General features: G+C 30.7%; 3 protein-coding genes across 4 annotated transcripts; all 3 read right to left on the bottom strand.

Annotated features, from left to right (window-relative positions):
- Positions 1-228: 228 nt before the first annotated feature.
- LOC111318354 (mucin-like protein) lies at positions 229-3,292 on the bottom strand. Its single transcript, XM_022921158.2, has 3 exons — positions 2,081-3,292; positions 802-991; positions 229-691 (listed from the first exon to the last, which is right to left on the bottom strand). The coding sequence occupies exons 1-3, from the start codon at positions 2,626-2,628 to the stop codon at positions 485-487; spliced, it is 945 nt and encodes a 314-aa protein (XP_022776893.2). The 5' UTR covers positions 2,629-3,292; the 3' UTR covers positions 229-484.
- Positions 3,293-8,353: 5,061 nt separating this feature from the next.
- LOC111317624 (uncharacterized) lies at positions 8,354-9,641 on the bottom strand. The gene has a single exon (XM_022920059.2). The coding sequence runs from the start codon at positions 9,143-9,145 to the stop codon at positions 8,552-8,554; it is 594 nt and encodes a 197-aa protein (XP_022775794.2). The 5' UTR covers positions 9,146-9,641; the 3' UTR covers positions 8,354-8,551.
- Positions 9,642-23,014: 13,373 nt separating this feature from the next.
- Positions 23,015-26,109, bottom strand: LOC111318355 (F-box/kelch-repeat protein At1g26930-like). Of its 2 annotated transcripts, none has more exons than XM_089756596.1 (2): positions 25,822-26,109; positions 23,015-25,255 (listed from the first exon to the last, which is right to left on the bottom strand). In XM_089756596.1, the coding sequence occupies exon 2, from the start codon at positions 25,197-25,199 to the stop codon at positions 23,610-23,612; it is 1,590 nt and encodes a 529-aa protein (XP_089612722.1). In that variant the 5' UTR covers positions 25,200-25,255; positions 25,822-26,109; the 3' UTR covers positions 23,015-23,609. The 2 variants fall into 2 exon arrangements, with proteins under 2 accessions (XP_089612722.1, XP_022776894.1); XM_022921159.2 differs by having other exon boundaries at positions 23,015-25,326.
- Between the last annotated feature and the right edge of the window lie 957 nt (positions 26,110-27,066).

The raw sequence follows: 27,066 nt of genomic DNA on the forward strand, positions 1-27,066 counted from the left end.
ATTTTACTTTAATAATAAAATTTTTCATTTTTTTTAATAAAAATTAAATTATTTTTTAAAATAATGATTTAATCACTTTTTATGATAGCATTGAGAATGAAAACAAGAGGCTCTTAACATTTTTTTTTCATTAAAGAACTCCATCTTATGGGCCCATCATCATCTTGCCTCAAAAACTATGATAACATTACATAACCGAACTCTGCTAAACTTTTCATCACCCTGTCATAGTATTTAGAATTATATGAATATGACCGCAATATTCTTCATTAATTCGTTACAAAATTACTATATGCATCAGTTAAACTTGGTGCTTAAAACAGAGTTAACACATTCATCTTTCCTTTTGGAGCTCAGTTACAAAATCTCATGTAGCAAAGAAAGTATTTTCACATTGAAGATGCTTGATGCAACAATCTATTACAATCACTAGCCAAGAACATGTAATGATCTTTGAATGTTTTTGGGGTAGGCGGGAACCAAACTACCTCCCCTTCAAGCGGGCCACACTGCTTCCAATTTGTAACTTTTCCTCCTTAAAAGGTTGTGTTGATGCATCTGACAAACTAGGCAACCTTGAAACACTGCCCTTGCCTTTCCTCGCATTAGGCCCTATCTCCTCTATCATGTATTTCCACCCATCGATAGGTCTCCTCCGGCTAAATATGTGAGTCTTAATAAAACTAGCTATCTGTATAATTTCAGAAAACCAAAAGCAAGCATTGGGACTAGCAGCTTGAATGTTGTAGTTAGAAAACCGAAGCACTTGGTGACAAAATGCTCATAAATAACAACACGCACCTGGAATTTACAGTAAGCAATTCGGCGATCAAATTCTTGGAGGAGAATGTCTTCTTCCCTCTGTGACATTTCCCACACATTTCCATCAGGTGCTCTTGATGTTGTTTCCCAACCATCAGGCTTATTTTTTAACTCAGAAGAGCTTGGAATTTTTGAATTCTCCAAGTCAGCATTGGCAGAGTCAAAAATCCTGGCCATTATACATGTGTTAAACCCAACAAGCACAATTATAAAATGGCGGATAACCTCCTTGGCTTGTACAATCTGAAAATATTGTAGTTGGGATGATACGAAGATAAGCAACTTCTTTGACAGACATGTAAAGAACCACAGAAGATCACATAGACAACATAAAAGGATACTATTTTTCTATATCCTACCACAGGATAAGAAGTGGAGCAATACCAATGATAACTTACAACAGCTTTTTGCAAGCATATGATGATATTTGTGATAAATCAATGTTCAGTGTTCACCTTTCATAGAATTTTATATAATAAAATCAACATTCTTTTTGGCAATCAATTTCATGTCTTGAAGAATAATGACATGGATATTCAGACTGAGTTTAATTAGTAATTTTACCAGTCAACTTTCAAGGCATCCAAAATGCCTGTTAATTTACACATACATAGAGGGAAAGGAGAAATGTTTGCTCCCAAATTTGTCTAATTGACACTCTCCTGACACATAAGTTCAGGATTGCCCATCTGTATTTAACATTCATCCATCTAAGGTAGGGGTTTGCATATTGAACTTCAACTTTTGCTAAAAGATGATACCAAATGTGACAAATGTAGCCAAAGGCATAGTCCTGTAAGTCATCAAGTGTTCAACACGGCAAACACTATTCTCCCTGTATGTTATTATTGTCTTTCATCAAATAACCTGCAGAACGAACTCTAACTTGTTTCTATACATAGGAAAATCTACTTTGAAATAAACAATGTTTTATCTATTGAGCTTTGATCTTCCTCTTATAAGGTTTGACAACTCAAACGCTTTTAAGCGTATTAAACCAAAGCTGAGCCTTCAATCAAAACTTAGTTGACAGATTATACTCTCTCAAGTCTTAACCAAACGAATCACAACACATCAACTGTACTTTTTGGACATAAAGGCTGACACTATCGTTCACGATTCAAAAATGTATCTTTAAAGTTTAACCCACTTAGTTTTTTGTTTCTTTAACTATAAACTCTACCAAGATATCCCATTAATCCAACAAATCAATTATAAACGTAGCAGAAAACAAAATGGATAAAAAAGAAGGACATACTCAGAGCAGCTATCAAGCAATTTATCAATATCATCAGCAGAATCCCCCAACTTAGCTTCCTCCAACTTATCAATCTCCTTCATCCACAACCCAGCATGGATTCTCTGTTTCTTCAACCTATAATCTTTCTTCATATTCTCCAAACTATACAATCCACCACCCTCTGCTTTCCTCTCCTTTTCAGCTTCCTCTTTCTGCTTCTGTTTAGGTGACTTTCGTCTCTCATTCCAATTCTCATTCATGTCTTCAACGAACGCCTTGGTTTCTGCATCAACATCCGCTGAAAGCACCGTTCTTGTTGACTCTTCAGAAGAAGGGAAGTTAACGTCAGCTTCCCAAGGAGCTCTGTTCTTGGGGGAAATGTCATCAGGGAGCCAAGCTGTTTCCCAGGCATCATTCCAAGAGTCATCTTTGTCCTTTTGGGGGGGTTTAGTGGAGAAGTTTTTGAAAAGGGCAGTAGGATTCAAGTGGGATTGACCCAATTTTGAGTGAATTGTGTTGATCGTTGGCCTTGTGAAGGATTTGGCAATCCTGTTAAACAAGTACATGATTTTAAGGTTTTATAGAAAGAAATGGAATTTGAATTTAGAGCTCAGTGTTTAAAAGTTCATAACTTTCAGGCAAAAAAAAACGAGTTAAGCTATAAAATGTTATTTTTGTGAACCAGAGGTAGAAGAAAAACTCCATTATTTTGGTTCTAGCTTAAACCCTACCCTATTCAGGAGTTCAAAGCCCTTCGGCTGGACCATAGCAGGGCCAGGGGCCATAACATAAACAGTTTTCATCCATACAGAAGTGGGCTTCAGCTTGACAATAAGCCACTGATCAGGTAGTGGAGATTGGTGCAAACTATAGCCCATATTTTATGCAGAAAGCCAGAGCTTTCATTTTGGGCCAATCAACACTGCGTTCATGCACTTTGAGAAACAGATAAATATTCCTTGTTTGTGTTTGCAAAGTTCATTGCAATGTTTCACTGTAAGAAATAGAACATTGCCAAACGTTGTAAAAAGCCAATAGGAATTTTGTGGTGCCAACCGGCTAGTAAAAATTTAAACCAACAGTAAAGCTCCCCAATAATTATCACAGTTATCGATATCCACTTTTTGATTGCTTTACTTGCCATCTCTCCTCTCTCATTTTTCTTCAATGATTGTGTATAATTGAACTAAAACCAATTTCTTATGTAAAAGACAACTTTCATTAGTTTCCAGCCCTCTGGCTGAGCGCTGAGGCTGAAATTTTGACACCCATGTTTCATCCATAGATACAAATGGATTGACACGCAACACCATTTCCACACTGAAATTTTCTTGTCTTTTCCAAACCAAAGGGCTGGTTTTTCTTTTTGAGTCCAACTGTGGGAAAATTATGCCATTAGGGTTTGTTGATCAAATGCTTTTTGCCGTCTTTTTCCCGCAATCATTAACTGTATGTATATTGTCGTGAACGTCATTGAACAATTCTTGTTTATCAAGTTGCAACCACAATTATTTCTTTTTTCTTCCTCAAAGAATTTGGCCCCTCAAGAAAATCTTTGGCTTGTAATGGTGATTAGAAATTTCAACTTTTTTTTAGACGAGACATGTGACAATGTGTGTGCATTTAACTAAAATCCAAAGGATTTGTCATTATCAATTGCCTCAAATTCCTAATTCAAGCATTGCAATCAAATGAAAGTTGGCTGATTAAACCAAAAAAAGGAGGAATTCAAATTGATTGCAACTATATCATGAAAATATATATATAGTAATTGATAATCTGGTTGGCCTAAATCAGGTTCAAATGTTCAGAAATATAAAAAAAAGATGAATATATTCTTTCCCTCTCCCATTTCCAGCTAAAAACAAACCATGATTTGAAGAAAAGGAAGATTAGATAGAGAGGGACCATACACATGAAAATGCAACTAACCACCCATTGATGGGTTGTTCATGTATTGGTTTAGGATATTTTGAGCATGTGCTGATGTGCTGGAACCAAACACCGATCAACAACAATTTGATGTTATCAAAGCCAGGCTGTATCTACAAAGCTCCAGATCTCTTAAATAGCGTTGTCGTACACGTACTAGGGTTCTTTTTTGTGGTTTTTGGGAATCTGATTTGGACACCTCAACCAACTACTTTCTTCCAGTGGCCCAACTATCCGTTATGGGTTGCTTGGACCAATTTTGCCAATTGGCCCATCTTTTCTTTCATCTTATGATAATAGCAAGGTGCAATCGGCACCTGCTGAGCCCTCATCTCCACCTTAGAATTGGACTTCGGTGGCTGCTACTTCATATATCACGTGTCGACTGATAATTCATATGAATCATTTGTGTTAGCTCATAGATAAAAATATTTTGATTTAATTTAGATACTTTGACAAGAGTCGTGCCAAGCACAGCATGTTATTGTAACAATGTAGATGGTGTTCGCACGACTAATAAATTAGAATATGGTATGGAGATTTAAAAATTTAAAATATGATGTAATGAAATAAATATAAAAATAATATGAAAATATGATAAAAAAATAATATGATGTAAAATTTTAATAATTATTATATATAAATTTAATAATATTAAATTAATATATTTTATATTTTTAGTTGACATAAATTATAATATATAATTTTTATATAAAATATAATATAATACATAAATTTTAATATTTTATACGACATAAATACACGAATCATTATATCTAAATTAACATATTACAAATTATTTACTCATTTTATTCTCTCTAATTAAGCCCAATATTTGAAAACTATAAAATAATTTTAAAAAGTGTCTTAAAAGTACTAATTAGCAAAATCTATATCTATATATGAATTAAAGTGGAGGAAGTTATTAGCTAAATTAGCTCGTAAAATTCTCATCATGCAATTGAATTTTGCTTTTGTAATTAAAGAAAAAAGATAGAAAGAATTTGAAATTGGAATTAAAAAAATTTTAAATTAAGTAGCACAAATTCAAAGTGATGTTGTTGAGGGTTAGGGGAAAAACAACCTTAATTTGACCGAAGTGATGGGGGGGGGGGGGGGGGGGAGGATATTTTTATGTGTGTGTTGTCCGCCAATGGTTATTGTTAGATGCCCAATTTGTGGTGCAGCAGCCTTGGCTTGTACTCTCAAAAACAGTTGACATAATTGCTGTAGAAAAGCAGTGCCTGTGTTTTAAAAATGACGTCTCCAATTCCAATTTCATTTGCAATTATTTTGAATAATGCAATGGGGGCATCTCAAAGATTTGTCAATTGAAACCACAATTAACAATTGCTTTACTTTCCCTCTTTAAATAATAATAATAATAATAGTTTGGCTTGAACATGTTATCAACTGCTTAGAAATATTAACAAATAGAACTCAGAAATTAACCAGAAAATTTTGTCTAATTAAAGCTTTAAGCCACAAATAAAAAATCATGGCGGATACGGCACGGCCCTTCAACCTTGTCAAATTCGAAAAAATATATATATATATATAATATTCAACATTTAACATGTCAAATTTCAAAACCATTTACTTGATTAAAAAAAGCTTGAAACATTTATAATTCAAAACTTGAAAATTTTGGTTCTAGACACACTTGGAATTAGACCGCGGCTAGCAGCCGTATAACCGAAACCAACACGCAACTTTCTTTGGAAAATTGTTCTTGACTTTGTCTGAAATTGATGATCATTGAACTAAAAAATAAAAAACAAAAAAAACACCAATAATTAGTCTGTTTAAGATTATATTGGCTCTTACAGCCATCTTGTTCTTCTTGTTTTTAGGCTTTTGTCTTGGCAATAACTATTATTGTTCAAACTTCATCTTCCCTTAACCCAATCATAATCGAAAAACGTGTGTTGTCGGTTCAAAAACAGTCGAATTTAAAACTTCTTTCTTCAAAGTTGAAATAAACTTTATAAATTTTAGTTGTACTTGAAGGAATATTTAATTTATAAATTGAAATTAAACAGTTATATTTTATATACAAGGTGATAGGTAAGATAAAAAAATCACTATTTAATATTATATTTAATTTATATATAATTAAAAAAATAAAATTACAAAAAAATTAATCATTCTTTTAATATAAAATAAATTATTCATCTCAAAATTAAAAAAAATTAATTTATAGATTAAATTTATGTCTTATTATACTTTAAAATTTATATTAATAATTTAAATTATATAAATTTAAAAAAAAATAATTTTAATCAATAAATAAATTATTTTATCATAATTTTTATATACATCAAATATAAAATAAAATAATATTATTTAATATCATTTTATTTTTTTATATTATAATATTATATATCAAATACATCCTTCCTAACAAAAAAACATTAAGATTATAGAGAGTGGGCCAGTGGTTTGTAAGAAATCTGTGTCGTCTGAGCATATCCACAAATGCGTTTCTTTCAAAGCAAAGTTCTTCCAACTGACAATTTGCATATCAAATTCCTTTCACATTTCTTGCAACATGGTACTTTCTTGGCTACTCAAAACTTCACTTCAGATGTTACAAAAAATCGAAGCATAATCTAGAATTCGTATATGGATTTAAATGTTATATTTTATAATAGATAACTTGGAATTTTAATTAATTATAATTTAATACTAAGAAAGATTTATAAAAAAATTATATAAAATTTTATTTTTAAATTGTGAGTCTTAAATAATTTTTTTTTATAATTAATAAACTATAATATTTAATTAAAAATTATAAATGATATGAATCCGTAATGCTGTTCGAGAAAAAAAACTCTAAGTGAATAATTTTTATTATGTATATGTAGCTTAATCAAATCTGGCGGGCATCTCATTCTCATGATCTTCACCATCATCACACACCGCACCTGTCCCCATCTGTCATCATCCATCATACGGTTTGTACATTTCCACAGACCATGCCAATTTGCCATCCATCATCCACCATCATCGTAATTATTTGATTTGATCAAAGTACGTGAAAGACATGGCAAACAATGCATACCCCATCAGCATCTCACATCAAAAGTGGGTCCCCCATCTTCTGTAAATGGGCCCCCTTCATTGTCCAAACAGCGACAGGAAGAATTACCTTGTCCCTAAAGCTGCCTGGTTTCGATTTTTTTTTTTTTTCAATCTTCATGCATAAGCCTCGTCGTTTCTTATCATCACCCATCACGCTGCACGCCACGTCACGAACCAATAATTAATTAGCTTTGGTACACATATCGTGTATTAAAATAGGATAACGAAAAATTTAGAGTCAAAAGAATGTAGGCTTTAAAAATTTTTAAATTAAATAAATTATTAAAAAAATATGTCTTCAACAAAAATTTTATTTGAAAGTTTTGATATCTTGATTTTATTTGAATAAATTTAATCCAATATTTAAGATTTTTTTGAGATTTAGACAGTTTGACGTTTTAGATCTTTTATTTTTAGATTTTTTATTTACAATATCAGATAATACTAAATGAAAAAGTTTTAAAAGAACTTAAATTTTTATTTTATCTTTAATTTTTTTGGTTTTTTGTCACAATTTTTTTTAATTTTTGAATTAGAAATAAACATAAATTATAAATAAAATTTGATCGGATAATCATTTAATTTTAAAAAATTGTTAATTCAATCGAAAATTTTGTTTGATTAAATTATGAGATTTTGAATTTTAATTTTTGATTATTGAATTATGCATTTTTGAATTATAATTTAACAAATCACCTGTTTCATCTTTTAATTTTTGATTTATTTTCAAAGCTTTTAATAAATCTTCAGTTAATTTATTCAATAACATATAAAAAAATTTAATAAATCACTAACTATAGTTAAAAAATAAAAATATATAAAATTTTATACTTTTTCATATATTTCTCTTTTATTATTTAATATGGAAAAAGTGACTGTTCGGTCACCTCCTCCAATCAGAGAGGAGTGAGATTGTGTCTGGATCGGATAACCGTTTACCAATTACCTTGGAGCGTGTAGCCACGCCTTAGTTTGGCGAGTAAAATATGTCACACCATTCACGAACAAAAGGTTAAAAACCCAACAAATAAAGTAAAAAAAATAGGGTATCCAATAAATGAAGGAACAAGGCAAAAGCCTGATTATCGTCTCAAGCAGTAAGAGTAGAAAGCTAAAGTGAACTGTAGCTTAAGACCACTCGAATCGTAGAGTGGCTTTTATGTGTTATTTTTTAATTTATATTTACCCTTCTCAATTTAATTTAATTTATTATGGGTTGGGTGCCCATATCAATATTGACATTGGATGAAATAATGGGACATTTGGGATAAAATATTAGTCAATTTCCTTTTTCTACGATTTAATTTTCGAAAGAAACACAGGGAAAGTTCTGATATTTTCAAAGAGAGGGAGGATTCCAAAATGAATTAACCCAAAAAACGCCTTCATTTTTTCAAAATTTCTCACACACTCCCCATTTTTCCCTTTTCTACTTTTTTACCCCTACCACTTCTTTCCGCTTCTATTTCATCCTTACAAAGTCCCATCTCTAGCCGTAAAGAGTTCAGACTGCAACAAAGTATAGTAATTAGCAGCCTCATCTTCAAGTTCCCATAACCCATCACATAAAGCAAACACATTTCCGTCATTGTTACACCCTTCTTCAAAGTCTACAACTTCAACACCAACACCATCTTCTCTATTTGGAATCCCTAGCTCATCATCTGAAGCTTCAAGCAGATGCCTTATGACTCGCTCTTTATCATCGTCCTGATGATCCTCATCTTTCAAGGAAGAAGTTGCTGACGTGTCGTCTTCTAAGTTGCTACCCATGGTATTGGCAGCTGACGCTGCTGCTATTGTTATTGAAAGGTTTTCAGGGTCAGCTTCTAGGGTGGTTGTTTGGTAGGCAGGAAGAGAGTCATCTGAAACAGAGTCAGACGAGAGTTCTTGTTGTAAAGTTGTGATGAGAGAAGACAAATCTTGGTTCGGCTCATCCTCTTCTGCTTCAAGCAAAGAGAGTATGTGGTTATATGACTTATGGCGTTTTGATTCTTCAACATATTCTTGATCTAAACTCTGGGTTTCTTCTTCTCTTTGGCGCTTTGAAGGCGTCTGCCCAGCCATTGTAATTAGACAGAGGAAGAGAGAGGAGACAACGACAATAGTTAGCTTGAGAAATAGAAGACAGATGGGGTTCTGCACAGAGGTATTGAGTGTTCAAGTAAAGGATGATGAGAGAGAGGGAGGGTGGAAAGACTTATATAGAGGGGAAAGGAAGTGGCGTTCCAGTCAAAATGAGTGAAAAATGAAGGCAATAATTTTTTTAATAAAAAAATACTACCTTACCAAGTATAAGAGAGAAGAGAGATGCTTAGAAAAAAGATGCAAATAATCCAAAGGCTACTATCGCCTTTCATGAGTTGATACCCTTTATTCTAAACCGTTGGATTAACTCGTCGTGGTTCCCGAGGGACATGTCAAAGCTTGAAAATCAATGTAAACATTAGCCTGAAAAGAAAGATATCAAAGCTCAAAGACATAAAAGGGCAATGAGAAAAAAGAGAGAGAGAGTTATGTCTGTACTCTCTTCTCTGTAGAACAAAGAAACATAGTTTACACAACGGTGGGGCTAATCCCTTTTGATAGTTTAGTATATATTTTTTTTCATTTTGATGGTCCCGCTTTTTTTTTTTTTTTTCTAATTTATTGTTATATTATTTCCTTCGCTTTTTTAACCTGATTGTAGTTTCTTTGAACGGTCAGGATTCTTAGATTTTATTCTGTATATTTTTTATCGGTCCAAATAAATTTTTTTTAGATATTTATTTATTTATTTTCTTTCAATTTAATGATTTCATAAAAAAAGTTATTCGTTGTAATCTTTTGAACCGAAACAATAAAAAACTTGTTTTCATCATATGATCAAATAAATCTATTAAAACATGAATTTTATTTTTTATTTAAAAATTTTTAATATTAAATAATTATTTAAAATTTCAATTAATTTAAAATCAAATCACATCTCATTTCATTTCTATTCATAAAATTAAAATTTTATTTTAAAAAATTAAATCTCTTATCGTTCATGTCAACAAACGTTGATAATAATTAATATTATTATATATTATTAATAACGGATTATATCTATATTTTAGGAGATGGATTGATTGAGGTGATGCACGTAATAAATACTAAGGTGTAGCTACGCCATAAGCCTTGTCACTGTCGGGGACCTAAAAAAATGTTAACCATGATTGAGAATTGGACGGTGGAGATTGGTTTGTAAGTGCACATCAATGTAGATGGTGATCATTCTTGAATCTGATGAGATTCATGTGGGAACAAAGCAGCATTTAAAAATTTATAAAAACAATTTATTAAAGTTTATGGATGTTTTTCCTTTTATAAATAGTAGAGAAATATTATAATAAATAATATAATTAAATGTGCGGGGGAAATGACAAAAGAATGAGAGGGAGATGGGATGGGAAGAGAATGGGATGCACTTCGCAAGTAATCCACTTGTCACCCAATCCATTTATTATCTATGGGTGATATTCAGATGCAGAGGAAGCTAAGGGTTTTCTTGTCATTTCACATAAGATTTCACTTTTAACGTGGATAATATTTCATTTGGTTGGAATTTAATGTTTTTCATTTCTAATAACGTGCGTGATATGTTAATAAAATATTAAAATTTTAATTTTAATAATTTGAGATTATAAAAAAGGTTTTCTCATGGACAGTTTTTGACTAACCAAAATGTTGGTTGGTTTTATTAGGTAAAATCAATAATCAAAGTAATTTTTTTTTTATCTTTCTTGTTATAGAATGGGTTGTCAATTTGAGGTATACGGTGATTGAAATTAAGGGATGGAATAATTTAAAATAAAAATTTTAAATTCAAACTCTAACTTTTTTTTTTAATTCGGGACAAAAAAAATTTGAGCTTAATTTTTTAATTGATATATACATACATTTATCATTAAATTAAATATTTTAATGCACTCATTATATATATATATATATTTAAAAAAAAAAAAACAATGAGAGGTGACGACAGCATTTTCATCTTACATTTTATTTCATATTTAAGCAATCCAATTTTAAATAACATTAAAAAATAAAGATTACAGGAGCACTGACTTTCATCTCTTATGGGAAGTTAAGATGTTAAAATCAAAAAAGTTTTTTCATTGACTTTGAATATAACAAAAAACCGGGGGGAAAATGGCATTTAATCGCTCATAAAGCACAGTTTGAAATGTTTATAAAACTTATTATTCTTAAAATATTTTTTAATAAAAAATTAATATAATGTAAAAATTGCTTTTGCCCTCACCGAAATTTCGACGAGGGCGAATGACTATTCAACCCTAACGTATTGGGATAGTCGTTGATAGCAGCCAAAGAGGAAAAAAAAAAACCTACTTTAGAAGAGAATATCCTTACACATGTTAAAATAGGATATCTCAATTTTAATAAATATTTAATTTTTTATAATTTTATATTTAAATTGAATTTATTTATTTATTATTAATTAATTTTAAATTAAATATTTAGTATGATATTAAAATTAAAATTATTATTATTATCTTTTCTTAATCTATCATATAATAAATTTTTTTCATTTTTATTTATACATAATAAAATTTTATTAAAATAAATTATTTCATATCTAATAATTTAATATTCAAATTAAAAATTTTCATTTATCGTCGATTGACTTTTGAGTATTTTCCGAGAGAGTGCTTCCAAAAGTCCTTATAGTTGGCAAGTTTCCAAATTCTGCTGCTTACAACTGGAAACCAACAAAAAAGTTAATGGGAAAGGAAAGGGTATATCCACATTTGGAAAACTTCTTTCTTTGATTTATTCAAATTAAAAAAAAAAAAAAAAAACTTTTTTCATTGATTTCGTTTCCATTGCTGGCAAGGAATTAATCCAATCACACTGAGTATCTTTTTACGAAAAGTTTCTTTGGATTATGTTACTTCGTATGAATTTTGTTTTTAATTTTTTTTATAGGAAATTTTGTCTTATTTTACAAAAGAGGTTAAACTTTTGGAGGAATCGAACAAGAAAAATTTTCCTCTTAAAAGAGATGGATGAATTATTTGAATTAAGTCTCAGTTTCATAAAAAAAAAAATTATTTTTAATTTAAATTGAGAAATAGAGAGATAAGAATAAAAATAAAACTATTTTTACTATTTATAATAAATCAAATTCTTATTATCATTTAAATTCAAATTTTATCTATGATCATTTGTTGAAATCATTTCAAATATATAAATTATAGTTATCTGTCTTAAACTGTTAGGTACGATACATTTTATCATGATCTAAAAGATTAAACAACCTATCTATATCAAATTTTCTTTAATAAAAAAAATTAGATAAATTTCTCTCGAGAAAAGAAGTCATATTAAATTACAAATCACTAAGCCGATGTTTATTATTATTATTATATTATTATTATTATTATTATTATCAGAGGAAGCTTCGCAATACTAAGAATTTAAATGATAATAAGAATTTGATTTATTATAAATAGTAAAAATAGTTTTATTTTTATTCTTATCTCTCTATTTCTCAATTCGTTAACATTTAACAAAATGCAACAAAGAAGGGGAGATTTGAATGCTAGATCTCAACCCATTTCAAAGATGAATAACAACAATTATACAAAACTTCAATTATTATGACTTAAATACATAATTCTCTTTTTTTAATTAAAAATTGAATTTTGTATGAACCAAAAGTCATGCATGTTGAATTCATACTTAACATACATCAATTCTTTTCTCTTCCAAATGTAGCAAAACATGAACATTTTTACATGGATCAAACCTATAATTTACATATAATGAATATCTATTTTTAAATTTAATGAATTCGATCAAACCTTTGATAAAGAATTTTAAAAAATCAATCAAATTTAATCCGATTTACAGATAAATCTAATTTATATATGTAAAGTAACAAAAATTAAATTATTTTGAGCTGAGTTGAATAAGTTTTGATTATAATATTAATCATAAATAAATTGTAAGTTAAATATATTGTACATGTTGCACTATACAGCGAGCAAAGCAAATAAAAAAGGCTATTTGAGAGCCTAAGAAAGAGAACCATTAGCTAGCTAGTAGCCAAAACAAGGTGGAAAAAAAAGAGTACGAAGTAACAAGTGATTAATTTAATTAATTAAAATTATTTTTTTGATAAAAAAAATTTTAGATTTAAGTTTTGTTAATAGTTATTTATCATGATCATTTTAAATATATAATTTATAATTATTTATATTAAGTTATCAAATACGATATATTTTATCATAACTTAAAAGATTAAATAATTTATTTATTCTGAATTTTTTTTAATAAAAAAATAAATAAATTTCTTTCAAGAAAAAAAATCATATTAAATTACAAACCACTAAGCCGATGTTTATTATTATTATTATTATTATTATTATTATTATTATTGTTATCGGAGGAAGCTTCGCAATACTTCATCGTGTTCCATGCAACATTGCAAAAGGTGAGTAAAGACTATTTTAAAATAAATATATAAAAATGAATTGATGCGACATTTGAGAAAATTTGAAACACAGCTCATTTCTTGAGATCTCACCCACCCAAAAATAGTATTATTAATATTAGGTCATGGTTAGTTATATGTATGTATCTCAATAGCATAATTTATCGATTGATGCTGACTCAAGTGGAATTAAATTTTTTTTTAGTTATTTGGATTTAAATTTATTGTAAGGTTATTAAAAAATAAATTTTTTATAAATTTGTTAAATCTGATGTAAATAAATTAATTTTTTTAGGTCAATTATAGAAAATTTTTAACCATTTAAAAAAAGTAAAACAATTTAAATCTCATTCAACATAAAAAAATAAAACATGTTGCATGACTCGAGAAAAAAAAATGGAATCAAACTAATTAATTTTCCCATTTCATATTGCAAAACGAGAATGATTTTGAAGAAAGAGTTTACTTTTAATAGTTTAATTAAAGAAAGAAAGAAAAGAAAGCACTCATTTGACCGTATTGGGGAGATGTTCATGTTCCCCACCCCATCAAATTAATTTAATTACAGTTATAATTAACAAAGACAAAGTGTTTTACTTTATTAATTGCGTGTCTTGAGGAAAATTTATTTTTTCTTTCTTTTGTTGATCTAATAGTTTTTTTTTTTGGTGCCCTTTTTGTTTAAATAAAGTAATTAATAAAAGGGAAAGTTCATATGCTTGAGTTTGACTAAATAAATGAACTTTAAAAAAAAAAAAAAAGCAAACCCATTTTCATCATTGAGTTTTGGGATCTAAATCACGTGTTGTTGTTATTAACAATACTAATGTTTGCAGTGTCTTTAATGCATTTTTTAAAATTTAATATTAAATGAGAAATTTGACTCTTAATATTATGAATTTCAATGCATTATAAAAATAAATCTAAAAAATACTTCTATACCATTCGTTAGCAAAATCTAAAAAAAAAAAAAAAAAAAAAAGGTACCCTTTAATATTTTCTTGTTGGAGTGGGGATTCAGATCGCATGTACCATGTAAAAGTTAAAGAAATCATAATATCTCAAACAATGTTTTGTTGAATTAAAAATTAGGGTTCTTAAAAATAATTGTTTTTTTTCTTAAAGGTATCCCAATGAGGAGTTGCGATCAATCAATGGTATTAAGAAATGAAAAACGCACCCCGCTGTCGAAGCTGCACTGTCTTGATTATGCTGGACCAGATCTTGCCAAATCTTTTAAGTCTTGAACATGTATGAGTTTGACTGCAAAAACAAAAACTTTGTGATGATCATCATGTTCCACACTAAAAAAAAAAAAAAGATTTTACTTATGAACCTAGGTTAATGAGCGAGCAAAGTTTAGGGTTTAGTGAATTTTTAAATCTTGGTTGCAAATTGAGATAATGTTATCAAAGTGGAAGACTTTTAGACTATCTCCATTGTCGCATTGAAAAGTTTCTTTTAAAAATAAAAAAGAAATCAAATTGTACAGGACAATGTATCGTGTTTATTCCTTTTTTTTTTTTGTTGTTCATATACATCTGATTAAAGTGATATATATATGGGAAATACAAAAGATATACATTGAGAATTCAAATCTTAGATCTCAAATCCTTCGAACGGATGTCAACCGATAAACCAAACTTGAGTTGTTACATATCTAACTATATAATGAATTAATTTGGACATATTATAGTAGTACAGCTCCAATGAACTAAAAGAGTTAAATTTAATCCACAGATCAAATATTCTTCTTTAAAAAAAAAAATCAATTCTCCTGAGCTAATAAGAATGTTGGATGAGCTAACAAGCTAGCTAATTCATCAAGAATTGGGGGACCGCAAATATTTACAAAGCCCCAATGGAGCTAATCATTTTTATGGAGAAAAAGGTTTGTCAAATGTCAAATTATTTCACAAAACAAAATGCCCGTTCTCTAAATTAAGATGAAGAAATTGAGAAAACGTACCCAACCCCATGTGCTAATTCACCTAACATGATGAAAAAAGAGGTCCATGTGGGTTAGGAAGGCCAAGATGGTGGGGGGGGGGGGGGGGGGGGGGGGGATTGGGTGCCCTGAAAGTGCCATGCACATGGTTCCTGGACCTAATTTTAAATGATTCTTCCATCCAACATGGATCTTGGCCTTTTAGTTATAGCTTCTGCCTCAAATGTTTGAGCTGGCGCCACCACCATGATTAGGTTTTACAAAAAAGAAAGCTTCATTTCAAGTCATGCCAAAGGCAAAAAAAAAGCCCTTTTTTGTGCTGTAAGTTTCCATTATTATGTTTTGTGCCTCAACTACTAGGCAGATGGACCATTCTATCTTGTTTGGTTGCATTGCCTTTAGGGTTCTATTTATGTTTGCTTGGATTAATTAATGGCAGTTGATTAAAGGATTACCCAAGAACAGTTGAATCATTAAATATCTTAAACATCAATCCCTACTAACTAAGCTTCAAATCTGATTTTTATTTTCTAAGAACTCCACAGATATATCATAATCAAGGGTTCGATCGCTTGAAGGAATTAACTTTTGATTCGCGAAAAAACATGTGTTGGACTCTTGATATAGAGATATGATCAGATAATTAAGGGAAGAGAATCAATCTCAAGGAGGAATATTAATGGCTAAAAAATATTTTTTAAAGTGAGGAATTGATACTCTCAAAATCCCAATGCACGTTCCATGATAAAAAGGAGAATCAAGTAAATCCAAGAAAAAAATATTGAGATAATAATAAGCAATTTTTTAGTCTATGTTCAAAATTTCCGGCAAATTAAAGGACAAAATTTCTTTTCAAATATTGTTTAATTCGGATGAAGTCATTTGCATAACTAGTATTGATCGTTGACAGGTGCAGAAATCTGACCTTTCTAATTCATATGAAAAATTAAATAATGCCATTTAAATAATATTTATGGAAATCTACCAACCCTATTTTTTTATTTTATGTGCTTATCTAAAATAGTCATATCATTAAGATTTAATAATTTATATATTTATATAGTGTAAAATATTAAATTTTTATTATATTTTATATAAAAATTATATATTATAATTTATATCTATATAAAAATATATAATATATTTTTTTACATTGTTAAATTATATATAACTATTATTAAAATTTTAAATTATGTCATTTTCATATTTTATTTTTGTATAATATTTATATCGTATCATTATATTATATTTTATATTATTAAATTTAATATGATATGTTAATAAAATATTAAATTATTAATTTCAATAATTAAAATTTTATCTTTAACAATCTCAAATAAAAATAAATAATTTTAACAATTAGAATTTAATTTTTGAATACTTTTAACATTTCAGCACATATTTTTTAATATATAGTGTCCCAAATCAAACTAAGACAAACAATGAAAATAGTTTAGACACGTTATTTGATGTGGACCATAAAAAATAATGTTCTAGTAGTTACTAATTAGTTCTAAAATGAGAAAAAAAATTCATTTTTCTCATTGAAAGCTTTGGAGCAAAGCACACGCCACTGTACCAAAAAACTTAATGGCTAAGTAGGAAGAATTGACTTCTTTGTTAATCGCTTTTTTTTTTTTTTTCAAGAAAAAAATTAAATAAATAAATTATTTAATATTTTACAATAAAATAAAATGTATTATATCTAATAATTTAAAATAAATAATTATAAATCATGTATTTAAAATAATCTTAACAAGTAATTATTATCGAATAAAGTGTTAAAATATAAAACGTTTTTAATTTTATATTTTTTTAATTATTGATTTTAAAAAATTTTAAAAATAAAATAAAATATTTTATTTATTTCTTTCATTTTTTAAATTTATTAAATTTAAAAATTAAAAAAATTATATAAAATACTATGTAAACGAATCCTTCCTCGAGAGGAGAATATCACATATATAATTAAAACCTAAATTTTAAACGTGGGTTTGGGTTGATTTTGATTACCTTTGACAACCAACTACCAACTGATTTAACTGCTCTATAAAATCCGAAGAAAATATAATTATTCACTCAAATATTTGCTATTAATAATAATAATAAAAAAAAAAACGTTTATCATCCATTTAAGAGTAAAATTCGAATTTCCCTTCTTTTGAATAAAAAAATAATTATGACCACAAGTGGCTCCATAATCTATCCTTCGCTCACAATCAATCAAAGATTCAAAGGATATTGCCTAATATTATATTGGAATGTGAAATTTTTCTTCCATGAACATACTCTATCGTTCCAATCGAGTATCATTAAATTTCTGGAATTTATTTTCTTTCTTTCCATTCGGTTTTGCAAAAATATATTTTCTTAAACAAATATAAATCTTTGAATATGTTGCTATTTGATTCATAATCATTACCTGAAGATACCAATGATCCACTTATCAGATCTTAACAAAAACCATATAAATGGAAGATAACAAAAACAAAAGGATAAGAGCCGAAAGGTGGATTACTTATATGCGCTTTCCATTGCAATGAAGATCCTAGATAATATAATCTTGGTAATGGGGTGTTAATTAGGGATGTAAATGATATATTAGTATTCGTAAACTATTCGAATTCAATTCAAAGAAAATTTAAATTCGGTTCGATTATTATCGAATCGAGCTCAAACTCGAATAGCTCGACTTATCGATCGAGTCGAATTCGAGTATTCTTATATTCGACTGGAGTAGCTCGCGAACCTAATTGAACTTTTATATTTAAATATATTTTTATTATTTTAATTAATAAAATATTTCGAATCCAAGTTCGAGCATAAATAATCGAACTCTTGTCGAGTATACGAATTAAGCTTATTTTTACATATTAATTGAGCTTAATCGTGCGAGCTTGAGTAGTTCGAATTCGATTACGAATTGAGTTCAAGCTTGAAAAATAAAACTCGATTGAGCTCGAGCCGAGTATCGAGTCTCGAATTGTGAGTTGAACTCGAGTTCAAATTTTTCACTATTCGACTCGACTCGACTCGATTACACCCCTAATACTAATGCTACGTTGTTTCCTAAGTTGGGGGATCAAGAGATATTTGATTCATGGATTTAATTAAGCTACAATTATATAACATACTATATATCTAAAACCCACTTTCATATATTCATGAAATCCGAATCTTAATTCGATTAATTTCTATAATCACCAACATTTAGTAAATTTAAAGTTCAAAATCTACAATTTTTTTTTTTTGAATTTTCAAACTACGATCTATTTTCCAAATATATATTGAGTAATGTATTTTAGTTGAGCAAATTTTTAATAATGTTCCTAGCTAGCTAAAGTGATGGTTTAGAGGGAGAGAAGTAAAAGTAGAAATGAAATGAAATCTGCAACCTTTCTTTTTTGTTGCAATTAGTGGGAAGATGGACATGTATAATTCATAGCCCATTATTGTTAAGGCACCAAAAGGAATTTCAATCCCCCACTAGTCGCCATTAAACTTTTAGCTGGCACTGCACTTTATGCTGGTTGGGGCCACCAGCACAGTATGTGCACCAAACAAATTAAACAGTCATTTGCTCTTTAGAAAAAAAAAATTGATAACAAAATAAAATACAAAGCTTTATTAAGGGTCAATTCAGATATCAATGGTGTATTTGATTTAAAAAAAAACATGCTCCAAACTAATGAATGAAGAGCAGTTGGGAAGTTCTAGATTCTTAGGAGATATGAATAGAGATATAATTTGACACCTGGGTTTGAATTTTATACAAAAGAAAAGTTATTTCACATGTTCTAGAATATTTATATAGATAATGGAGACCATGTACAAAAATAATTCTACTAGATATTGGGATTTTGGTCAAGAATTTGATCAAGTAAATGTAGCCAAAATTCTAGCAGAAAAAGTTGATGGAGACAGGTTTTAGAGTAGATGATGAATTGCATAAAAAATAAATAAAAACTACTTTTTTTTTTTTAAGCTTTCTCTCAACTTGAAAGTTGGCTTGAAATAATTTGCTAAAATTTTAAAAGATAAATTGCAAATGGAAAATTATTGGGTAGAACTTGGTCTTAGTAATGTCTTGATGAATTAAATTTACAACTAAAACTACTACTGTCGGCTATACATGCTTTTGCTGTAGCACTTCACCTGTCCTAAATGTAGGACAATTGCCCCACCACCCCTTGAGTGTAGCAATTAATTTGAACAGGATCCTTAAACAAAGGACACTCTTCTTTGGGTTACTATCACCTTTTCAAGCTCTCGTAGCTAATAGCTTTGAGGAGCTAACATGCACTCTGGTCCATAGCTCATTGGCAGCTTTGTCAAATTGTCATCGTTATTTGTTTAAAGTAGACACATTTGATTACAGCCATTCAATCCAGCCTATGATTAAAACCCTAAAACAAAGAAATGGATAGGATTCTTTGATATTCTAGCTCTTTCATTAAATCATGAATGTGAAAGAGAACACAGCCGAAGAAAAGAAAGATAAATATAAATTCTTTTTGCTGCTTTTCGAAGCCAAGTAAATGGGTTGGGTTTCTTCCAGGTCTTGAAAAGATAGTAGGATTCATTGTTTTCATTGATTGCCATGCTGGGTTTAAGCCCCTAGTAAATATGGATTGGATTTTGAAGTTGAAAAAGACATTTGCCAGCCTACATTTCAACCTTATTTTTGGACCCAATGGCTTCAATCAAAGGGAACAGGTAATTCAATAACTGTAGCTGGTTTTTCACTAATGAAAAACATGAACAAAATCTGAGCCTGGTTTTTAGTTTTTACAGCCCTTCCACTCTAAGTCCTAACTAAAACAACTCAAATGAAACCCAACTGAAATTAACAGCGATGGCAACCATTTCTCTGAGCGTTTTGGAGTAGAGATGGTTCTATTTGTTATGGAAAGTAAACCATTAAATTGTTATTAAAGCATCATCCGGCAGGACCATCCATTTGGAAAAACACATGCACTTTCCATTTTCAAAGCATTGAGCATGGCCAAAATTAACACTACGGAAAGCATTGTTTTTCGGCTATCATTACATGCATTGAAGATTTATGTATATCTTCATTTAGTCACTGTCTTGAAAAGTACAAATATGAAAAACATTGTCCCCAACGTAACATTGGGTAACTCATGGCCAGGTTTTAAGGGGTTGTCTATGGAGTTTTACTGTAAACACAAACTTCAAAGGGACTTAAACGAATTACCAAGGCCAACTAAAGTTAGGGTTTGATTGAACCCTGTTTTAAACTTGTGATTGAGTAATTTTTTCTAAAAACTTGTAAACAAAATTATAAATAAAAAAGAAATAGTTTTATTTTATGTTTTTATTATTACACCAATTTTTATATATATATTTTTATAATTTTATTTAGTAAGTTAATCACTTGTGACACCAAACTCAGCCAAAAGCATTATTAATAAATAGTATAAGATATTAACTGACCTTAAAAAATCTTTAAATAAGTGTTTAAATTGAAAGAGATTCTTGGGTGAAAATTTTTAAGCAATGTACCTTCAATTCAAACACGTGCGTACCCAAATTTTTGTGGTGTTTACTTGTTCCACTACAAGACAAAGTTACCTCATGCATAATTTGAATCATATTCACTGTTGATATGCTCAGAACAGTAGTACAGTACTTTGGGGGGGGGGGGGTTGTTCATCTGATTTTGTGCACGGCAAAATTTACATGATCTACCAGAAACAATTAATGAAAAGCTAATGGTAGGGCTAACTCCTGGAGGCAGGACAACTGCTTCATGATCATGAGCCAATCAAAGATTACGAGCCCACATGGTCCATGGTAAGTTCAGCCAGGAGTCAAACTTGCCAGTATGAACCAAGGGGCTGCAGTAACAATACAGTTCAAAACTAGATAAAAATAGAAAATGAGGTTGGGTAAATTGTTAAAAAAAACTCAAGGAATTCATTCTAGCCACTGATTCACAACCTCCATTTTCGATACGATATGAGTCTTTCAATCGAGCTCTCAAATGAACCGAAACCGGAAATTTGTTGCATCATCGACTGAAAAATGTGAAATGAAAAATGAATTCTAATATTTGATCCTGGCTACTGCAGAAAGAATGTGGGTTGATGATGAAAACCCATGGCCTCACCATATTCATAATCAAATGAAAGATTGCCTATAAATAATTGGCAATCATTTTAAAGTAAAATATCTGATTGTACTAAACACTGTTGAGGGACAACACCAAAAGTCACCAATAATAAAGATGACAAAAGCACTAAAGAGTTGCGTAGAAAAATTATAACTTGAGGTACAGGACCACCAACTGAATTTAGTATGTGTCAGCACACAGAAAACAACAGCAGGAGAAAGAAAACTGAATAGAACTTTGTTGGGACTGATTGAAACCAGTGTGTGAATTGGATTAAATACAGCAGAAAAAAGTGGTAAAGAGAACTGTTATAGAAACACAGGACAAACAGGATGGTAAAGACATTTTTGCTAGATTTCCTCAGCCAAAATTTTCTGGTTTTCAGAGACATATCTAACATACATACAAAAACAGTCATAAAAAAATTTTCACATTCAAAGTAAACTAGTACAAAGAAAATAGCCCATATTCCCAAGTATAGAGCAGAAAAATGGAAACCACACACACACAGATTTAAGTATGTCATTCTGTAAGCCCTCAGACAATTCTAACGACCTCCTATATCTAGTATCAACCACACAAAAGCCAAGAGTAGATACTACGCAAAGGCTTCTCTCTAAAAGAAAACCTTCCTTTGCACCCCACCCCCAGAAAGAATGTAAAGGTGGAAATGTCATATTTGCTGTTATCAGTTAATCACACTGTATCTTATGCTATTGTTGCTGATCTACTTCCTTGTAGGTTCACAACACCATGCGAAAACCTTCATACTCACTTTGTGAAATATTCTTTGACGCAAACATGGTCTCTCCTAAAACCATGAAAACTAAGATTTTCATTATTGCAGAGTACATTCTGAACTCCAAATAGATGTTTCGTAGAGAAGAAAGGCCATGCTAACAGTAAATTTGCAAAGATCAAGGCTGTTAGCATCCACTGAAAATAGAATACTAAAATAGTCCAACCTTAGGTGAATATATTGATATTTATCATTAAAAACATCAGGCTGACTAGCTGATGATTTCAACTTTATTGGCAGTATTTGCCTTAAGAAATGAAACATATCAACATAAATGAATGAATAGTTAATTTGCAGAATGCACAGGTTTTCAATTAGTAATTATACTATGATATGTTTTAATTATAGGAATACAATTCTATTTATCAAGATTGTCAAAGTGGAAAAAAAAATTCTATTTTACAACTCAATGTAAAAATTCCATGCTTATGAAATAATTGAAAGGAATAAGAGTCATCAACACCATTGAATATATCAGACTAATTAAAGGAAATCATGGGAAAATAAAACAACTTATGGATTGGCAAATAGCGCAAATAGAAAAACTAACACCATCAGCTGAACGAAAGAAATTAAAAACAATAAACAATTCCAAAGTGTGCATAAGAAAAATTCTGGAAATACATAGCCCATCAATTGTAATGATCAATGTAATCAGTACATCCGCCAACATCCAAGATAACAACCTCCAGAACTTATTTCCTACCTTTAAGGACAATTCCAAGAAAATTACGGATGAAAAACCCATATGACTAGTTCTGTGTTCTTAAAAAAGCTTCAACAAACTCTAATGGCAACCTACCAATATGTTGGTACTTCAAATTATTAAACCTATTCCTGTGCTACATGACGCCAACCTTTGCAAGTTCTCATGTCACTGAAAACGGGGGAAGACACAAATTTAATGGAAGAAATTTTGAATGAAGTTTTGAAAGAAGAAATAAAAACTCAAGACGTCCTATCAATAAAACATTCTATTGAGTCTTGAGTAAAATCTGAAACTCTTCCCCATCATTCCCCATACAAAAGGGAAAAGATATAAAAAAGAAAGGGAAATTACCATTAGCAAGAATTCAGAATTATGTGTTGGGGGAGAAACCAATCATGTAAACCCCAGTGGCAGTGCATCACCATTCCACTGCACACGATGCTACGAAAATCCATCTCTTAGCATCCCATCACAGCACAATTATACACAAAGTTACCCGATTGCTTTCTGTCAAGCAAGTTCCATTGTGGAGGCCCTTCGCTTGGAACCCAAGAATTGAGCTCTATAAAACCTTCACCCGAATTCCTAGGTCCACCAATCACTATAAGGCGATCTCCACATGCTCTGAATGCAAGACCCCAACCATTCATTGAAACTGCTCTTTCAGGCAATCTTCCAATAGTCAACCATGAGTTTCTAACTTTATCATACTTCTTTACCTCCATGTCAGCATGATCAGCAGCATACAATTCATTATTTACTACTGCAACCAGAGGGGGTGCCCCAGCTGCCGCAGGCACCTCAGCCTCACCGGCTGCTTCATTCCTTCCAGGAGACATGTTAGGAATTTCAGTCCATTTTTTTGTCTCTAAATCATACTCCTCACCACAAGTGAGTACCCTTGTATCATTCCCCACTCCAGTAGTTCCCCCAATCACATAAAATTTCTTATCCATAAATACCCCACTACACATCTTCCTTGGCTTATTCATGCTTGGGAGAGTCTCCCACCTCTGTGTCTCAGAATTGTACATTTCTGCAGAGCTCAGGATATTACCCTGAGAATCACAACCACCAGCTAAAATCGCAATCTCTCCAAGACTAGCTGACCCAAACAAGCACCTCGGAGCATTCATACTGGTCCCAGAAGTCCATGAATTTGTCAAAATACTGTATCTATATATAACCTGAGAAGTCACCTCCTTCCCAAACACAAGCAACTCAGTTCCCACAGCCAAGGATTCCTTATCCGAAAAAATGAAACATTCATTGGGAGGCATCCTTGGCAAACTCATCCACCTGTGTCGAATTGGATCAAATGCCTCCCATTGAAGGAGGAGACATGAAAAGTAAACCCAATGTTCAACCACACCATTCTGCCTCCTCAACTTATAGATCTCTCCGCTCCTAATTAAGGAACGAAAACTTCGGTTCAACAGGGCAATGGAACCATAATCAGACCTTGAGCACCTAATCAGACAACTGATGGAGTTGTCTCTCCCAATTGGTTGGATTAACGCATCCAAATTGGATGATGAATCCCCAGCATGTTTCCGGTAGCCATCCTCATTCCCCTCCTCCTCATCCTCCTTCTCCTCCGCCTCAGGAGAATCCAAAAAGCCATTATCATCATCATCTTCCTCGGATTGTTCCTCCAGCAAGTCCTCCACAGAATCCGACAGGCTGTCATCGTCTGATTGGTTATTCAAATCCGTTTTGTCTAACCCAATGGAGTGGCGGTGGATAAGTGAAGAATCCAAATCCGAAGAAGAATCAGATAACTTACTATCATCGTCGGATTGGTCACGTGAATCAGGCAAGAGGACGTCACGTGAGTCTCGTGGGGAAGAAGTAGTATTAGTATTATTATTATCGTCGCTGGAGGAATCATCGGAAGAAAACTTAGACAACTTGGTTTCCCGACAACAACCATCGGATTCGTCGAATTCCCCCGGACGCTTCCCATTGTACATGTAAGGCCACTTGGTTCCTCGTGGACAAGAGCTTGCGATCACCAAATACGACTCGCAAGGCCGGTTCTCTAACATGACTCTCTTGCCCCCTCCCGAAAATTCCCCAAGCAACAACGGGAAATTTCAAATCACTGTACCAACCTCAAGTTTTTTTTTTTTTTGTCCCGACGAAAAAAACGCAGTCAAAATTAACGAATTCAACCTATTCAGAAAACAAAAATAACGACCAGTTTCAATTAAAATTCAAAACGATAAACCCAACCAAACAGAAAATTGAATCCAATTAAAGGACGATCCAAATTGAGCTTTATAAAAGAAAATAAAAAAGAATTTTCAGAGGTAAATTCTTTTCTTTTTAAGTCAAACAGGAAGTAACAGAAACAATTTTTGTTAAAACAAGAACAGAATTCACGATCAAACGAGCTGAAGAAAAAGAAGAACCAGATCTCAGAATTTCATAGAACAAGAACCAGAACCAAACAAAGAAATATATAAATAGAACTACTACATTAAAAAAAAAAAAAAGCGAATTAGATCTGGTTATAATTTCATCAATCTCATTATATTAAACAGGAGAAAAACAAAGTGATTAAAAACTAAAAACATAAAAGATGAATAAAAACAAAAGGAAAGAAGTGACAGAGAAAGAGAAGGAACAATAATAGTAATAATAACAAGAATGTTGCGAGGGACTTACTGATTGGATAAGAAGAAATGGAATTGAATTTCTTTTCGTTTCTGTCAAAAATTAAGACACTATCTCTCTCTTTTTTTTTTCTTTTTGTTTTGTTTTGTTTTGTGTTTTTTTTTTTTTTTTGTTCCTTTGGATTTGCTGTTTCTGTTCTTCGCTTGTTGTTGTTGTTGTTGTTTCTGCGTTTGAGCTTTCCTTTTTTTGGGTTTCTGTTTCTCTATAGGCTGCTTGTTTGTCCTTTGGATTCTCTCTGCAAATCGGAGCAAGGGAGCTTTGGGTTTTGGCTTTCCGAGCAAAATCTTAAAGAGGTCCCCTTTATCTCTCTTAAACTAACAAAAAAATTGTTTTTGAATTTTAATTTTTAAAATAAAATTTAAAAAAATTTTAGAAATAATTAAAAACCCTTATTTTAATTTCGTTTGCTCTTTGTTTCATCTTGGAGTCTAATTTAAATAAAAAAAAAAAAAAAAGATGGGAGGGGTGGTGGTGCGGAGAAGGGAGGCGGTGGTGCTGGTGGGGACCAGGAAGGGGAGTAAACAACCGGTAACCGGTAAGGCCCGGTTGACACACGTGTTGACTACTGTGATATGTGACTGAATAAAAACGGTCCCTTTTTTTTTAGATTGAGTTTTTGAGAGAGAGAAGAAGACTCCGTTACGCATACGTCTTTTACTGTTCTAATTATGGCTGGTCAATTTCTCCGTTAGTGGAGTTTTGATTCCCTGCGGTACAGGAACCACTGGCTTTGATTAAAACCGTTTTGGGAAAAATTAAGCTTATGACTAATTATCCCATTGACTAATCAATTACTCATTTTACGATCCATCATCATAATCAGAATCATAATCATCCCTGATTTTGCTAATTAGACTGGTCAATTTGCTAAGTTATAGTACTACTAATTAGCTAATTAAGTGGGATAAAATGTTATTAGTGATAAATATTTATTGTTAATGAAAGAAAATAACATAATAATAGTAAAAAATAGTTAAGAGAGTTGTTGTCAAAATCGAACTAATCAAATGGATGGATTGGACCAGAAATATAAAAACCGAATTATATTTAAATAGGGATTGAACCGTTACAAAGTCATGAAAAATATTGAACCGAAAAATCAAATTAAATCATTTAAGATTCATATTTAGTTTAAGTTTTAAATATATTTTTTGTTGTTTAAAGGATGTATTTTATATTTCTTTCTAATTTTCTAAGTTCTATTTTTCACATATTTTAAATTTTTTGAAATTTTCT

The sequence above is a fragment of the Durio zibethinus genome, chromosome 2 (genome assembly GCF_047325235.1).
Source record: "Durio zibethinus cultivar Kanyao isolate XHJ-2024 chromosome 2, ASM4732523v1, whole genome shotgun sequence".
Taxonomy (NCBI): Eukaryota; Viridiplantae; Streptophyta; class Magnoliopsida; order Malvales; family Malvaceae; genus Durio; species Durio zibethinus.

Excerpts from the sequence above, each read along its gene's own strand:
- LOC111318355 (XM_089756596.1), bottom strand. The coding sequence starts at position 25,199 with ATGTTAGAGAACCGGCCTTGCGAGTCGTATTTGGTGATCGCAAGCTCT.
- LOC111318354 (XM_022921158.2), bottom strand. The coding sequence starts at position 2,628 with ATGTACTTGTTTAACAGGATTGCCAAATCCTTCACAAGGCCAACGATC. Across the intron at positions 992-2,080 it reads TTGCTTGATAGCTGCTCTGA|GATTTTTGACTCTGCCAATG; the intron begins GTATGTCCTTCT and ends TATAATGGCCAG. Across the intron at positions 692-801 it reads TTGCTTACTGTAAATTCCAG|ATAGCTAGTTTTATTAAGAC; the intron begins GTGCGTGTTGTT and ends GAAATTATACAG.
- LOC111317624 (XM_022920059.2), bottom strand. The coding sequence starts at position 9,145 with ATGGCTGGGCAGACGCCTTCAAAGCGCCAAAGAGAAGAAGAAACCCAG.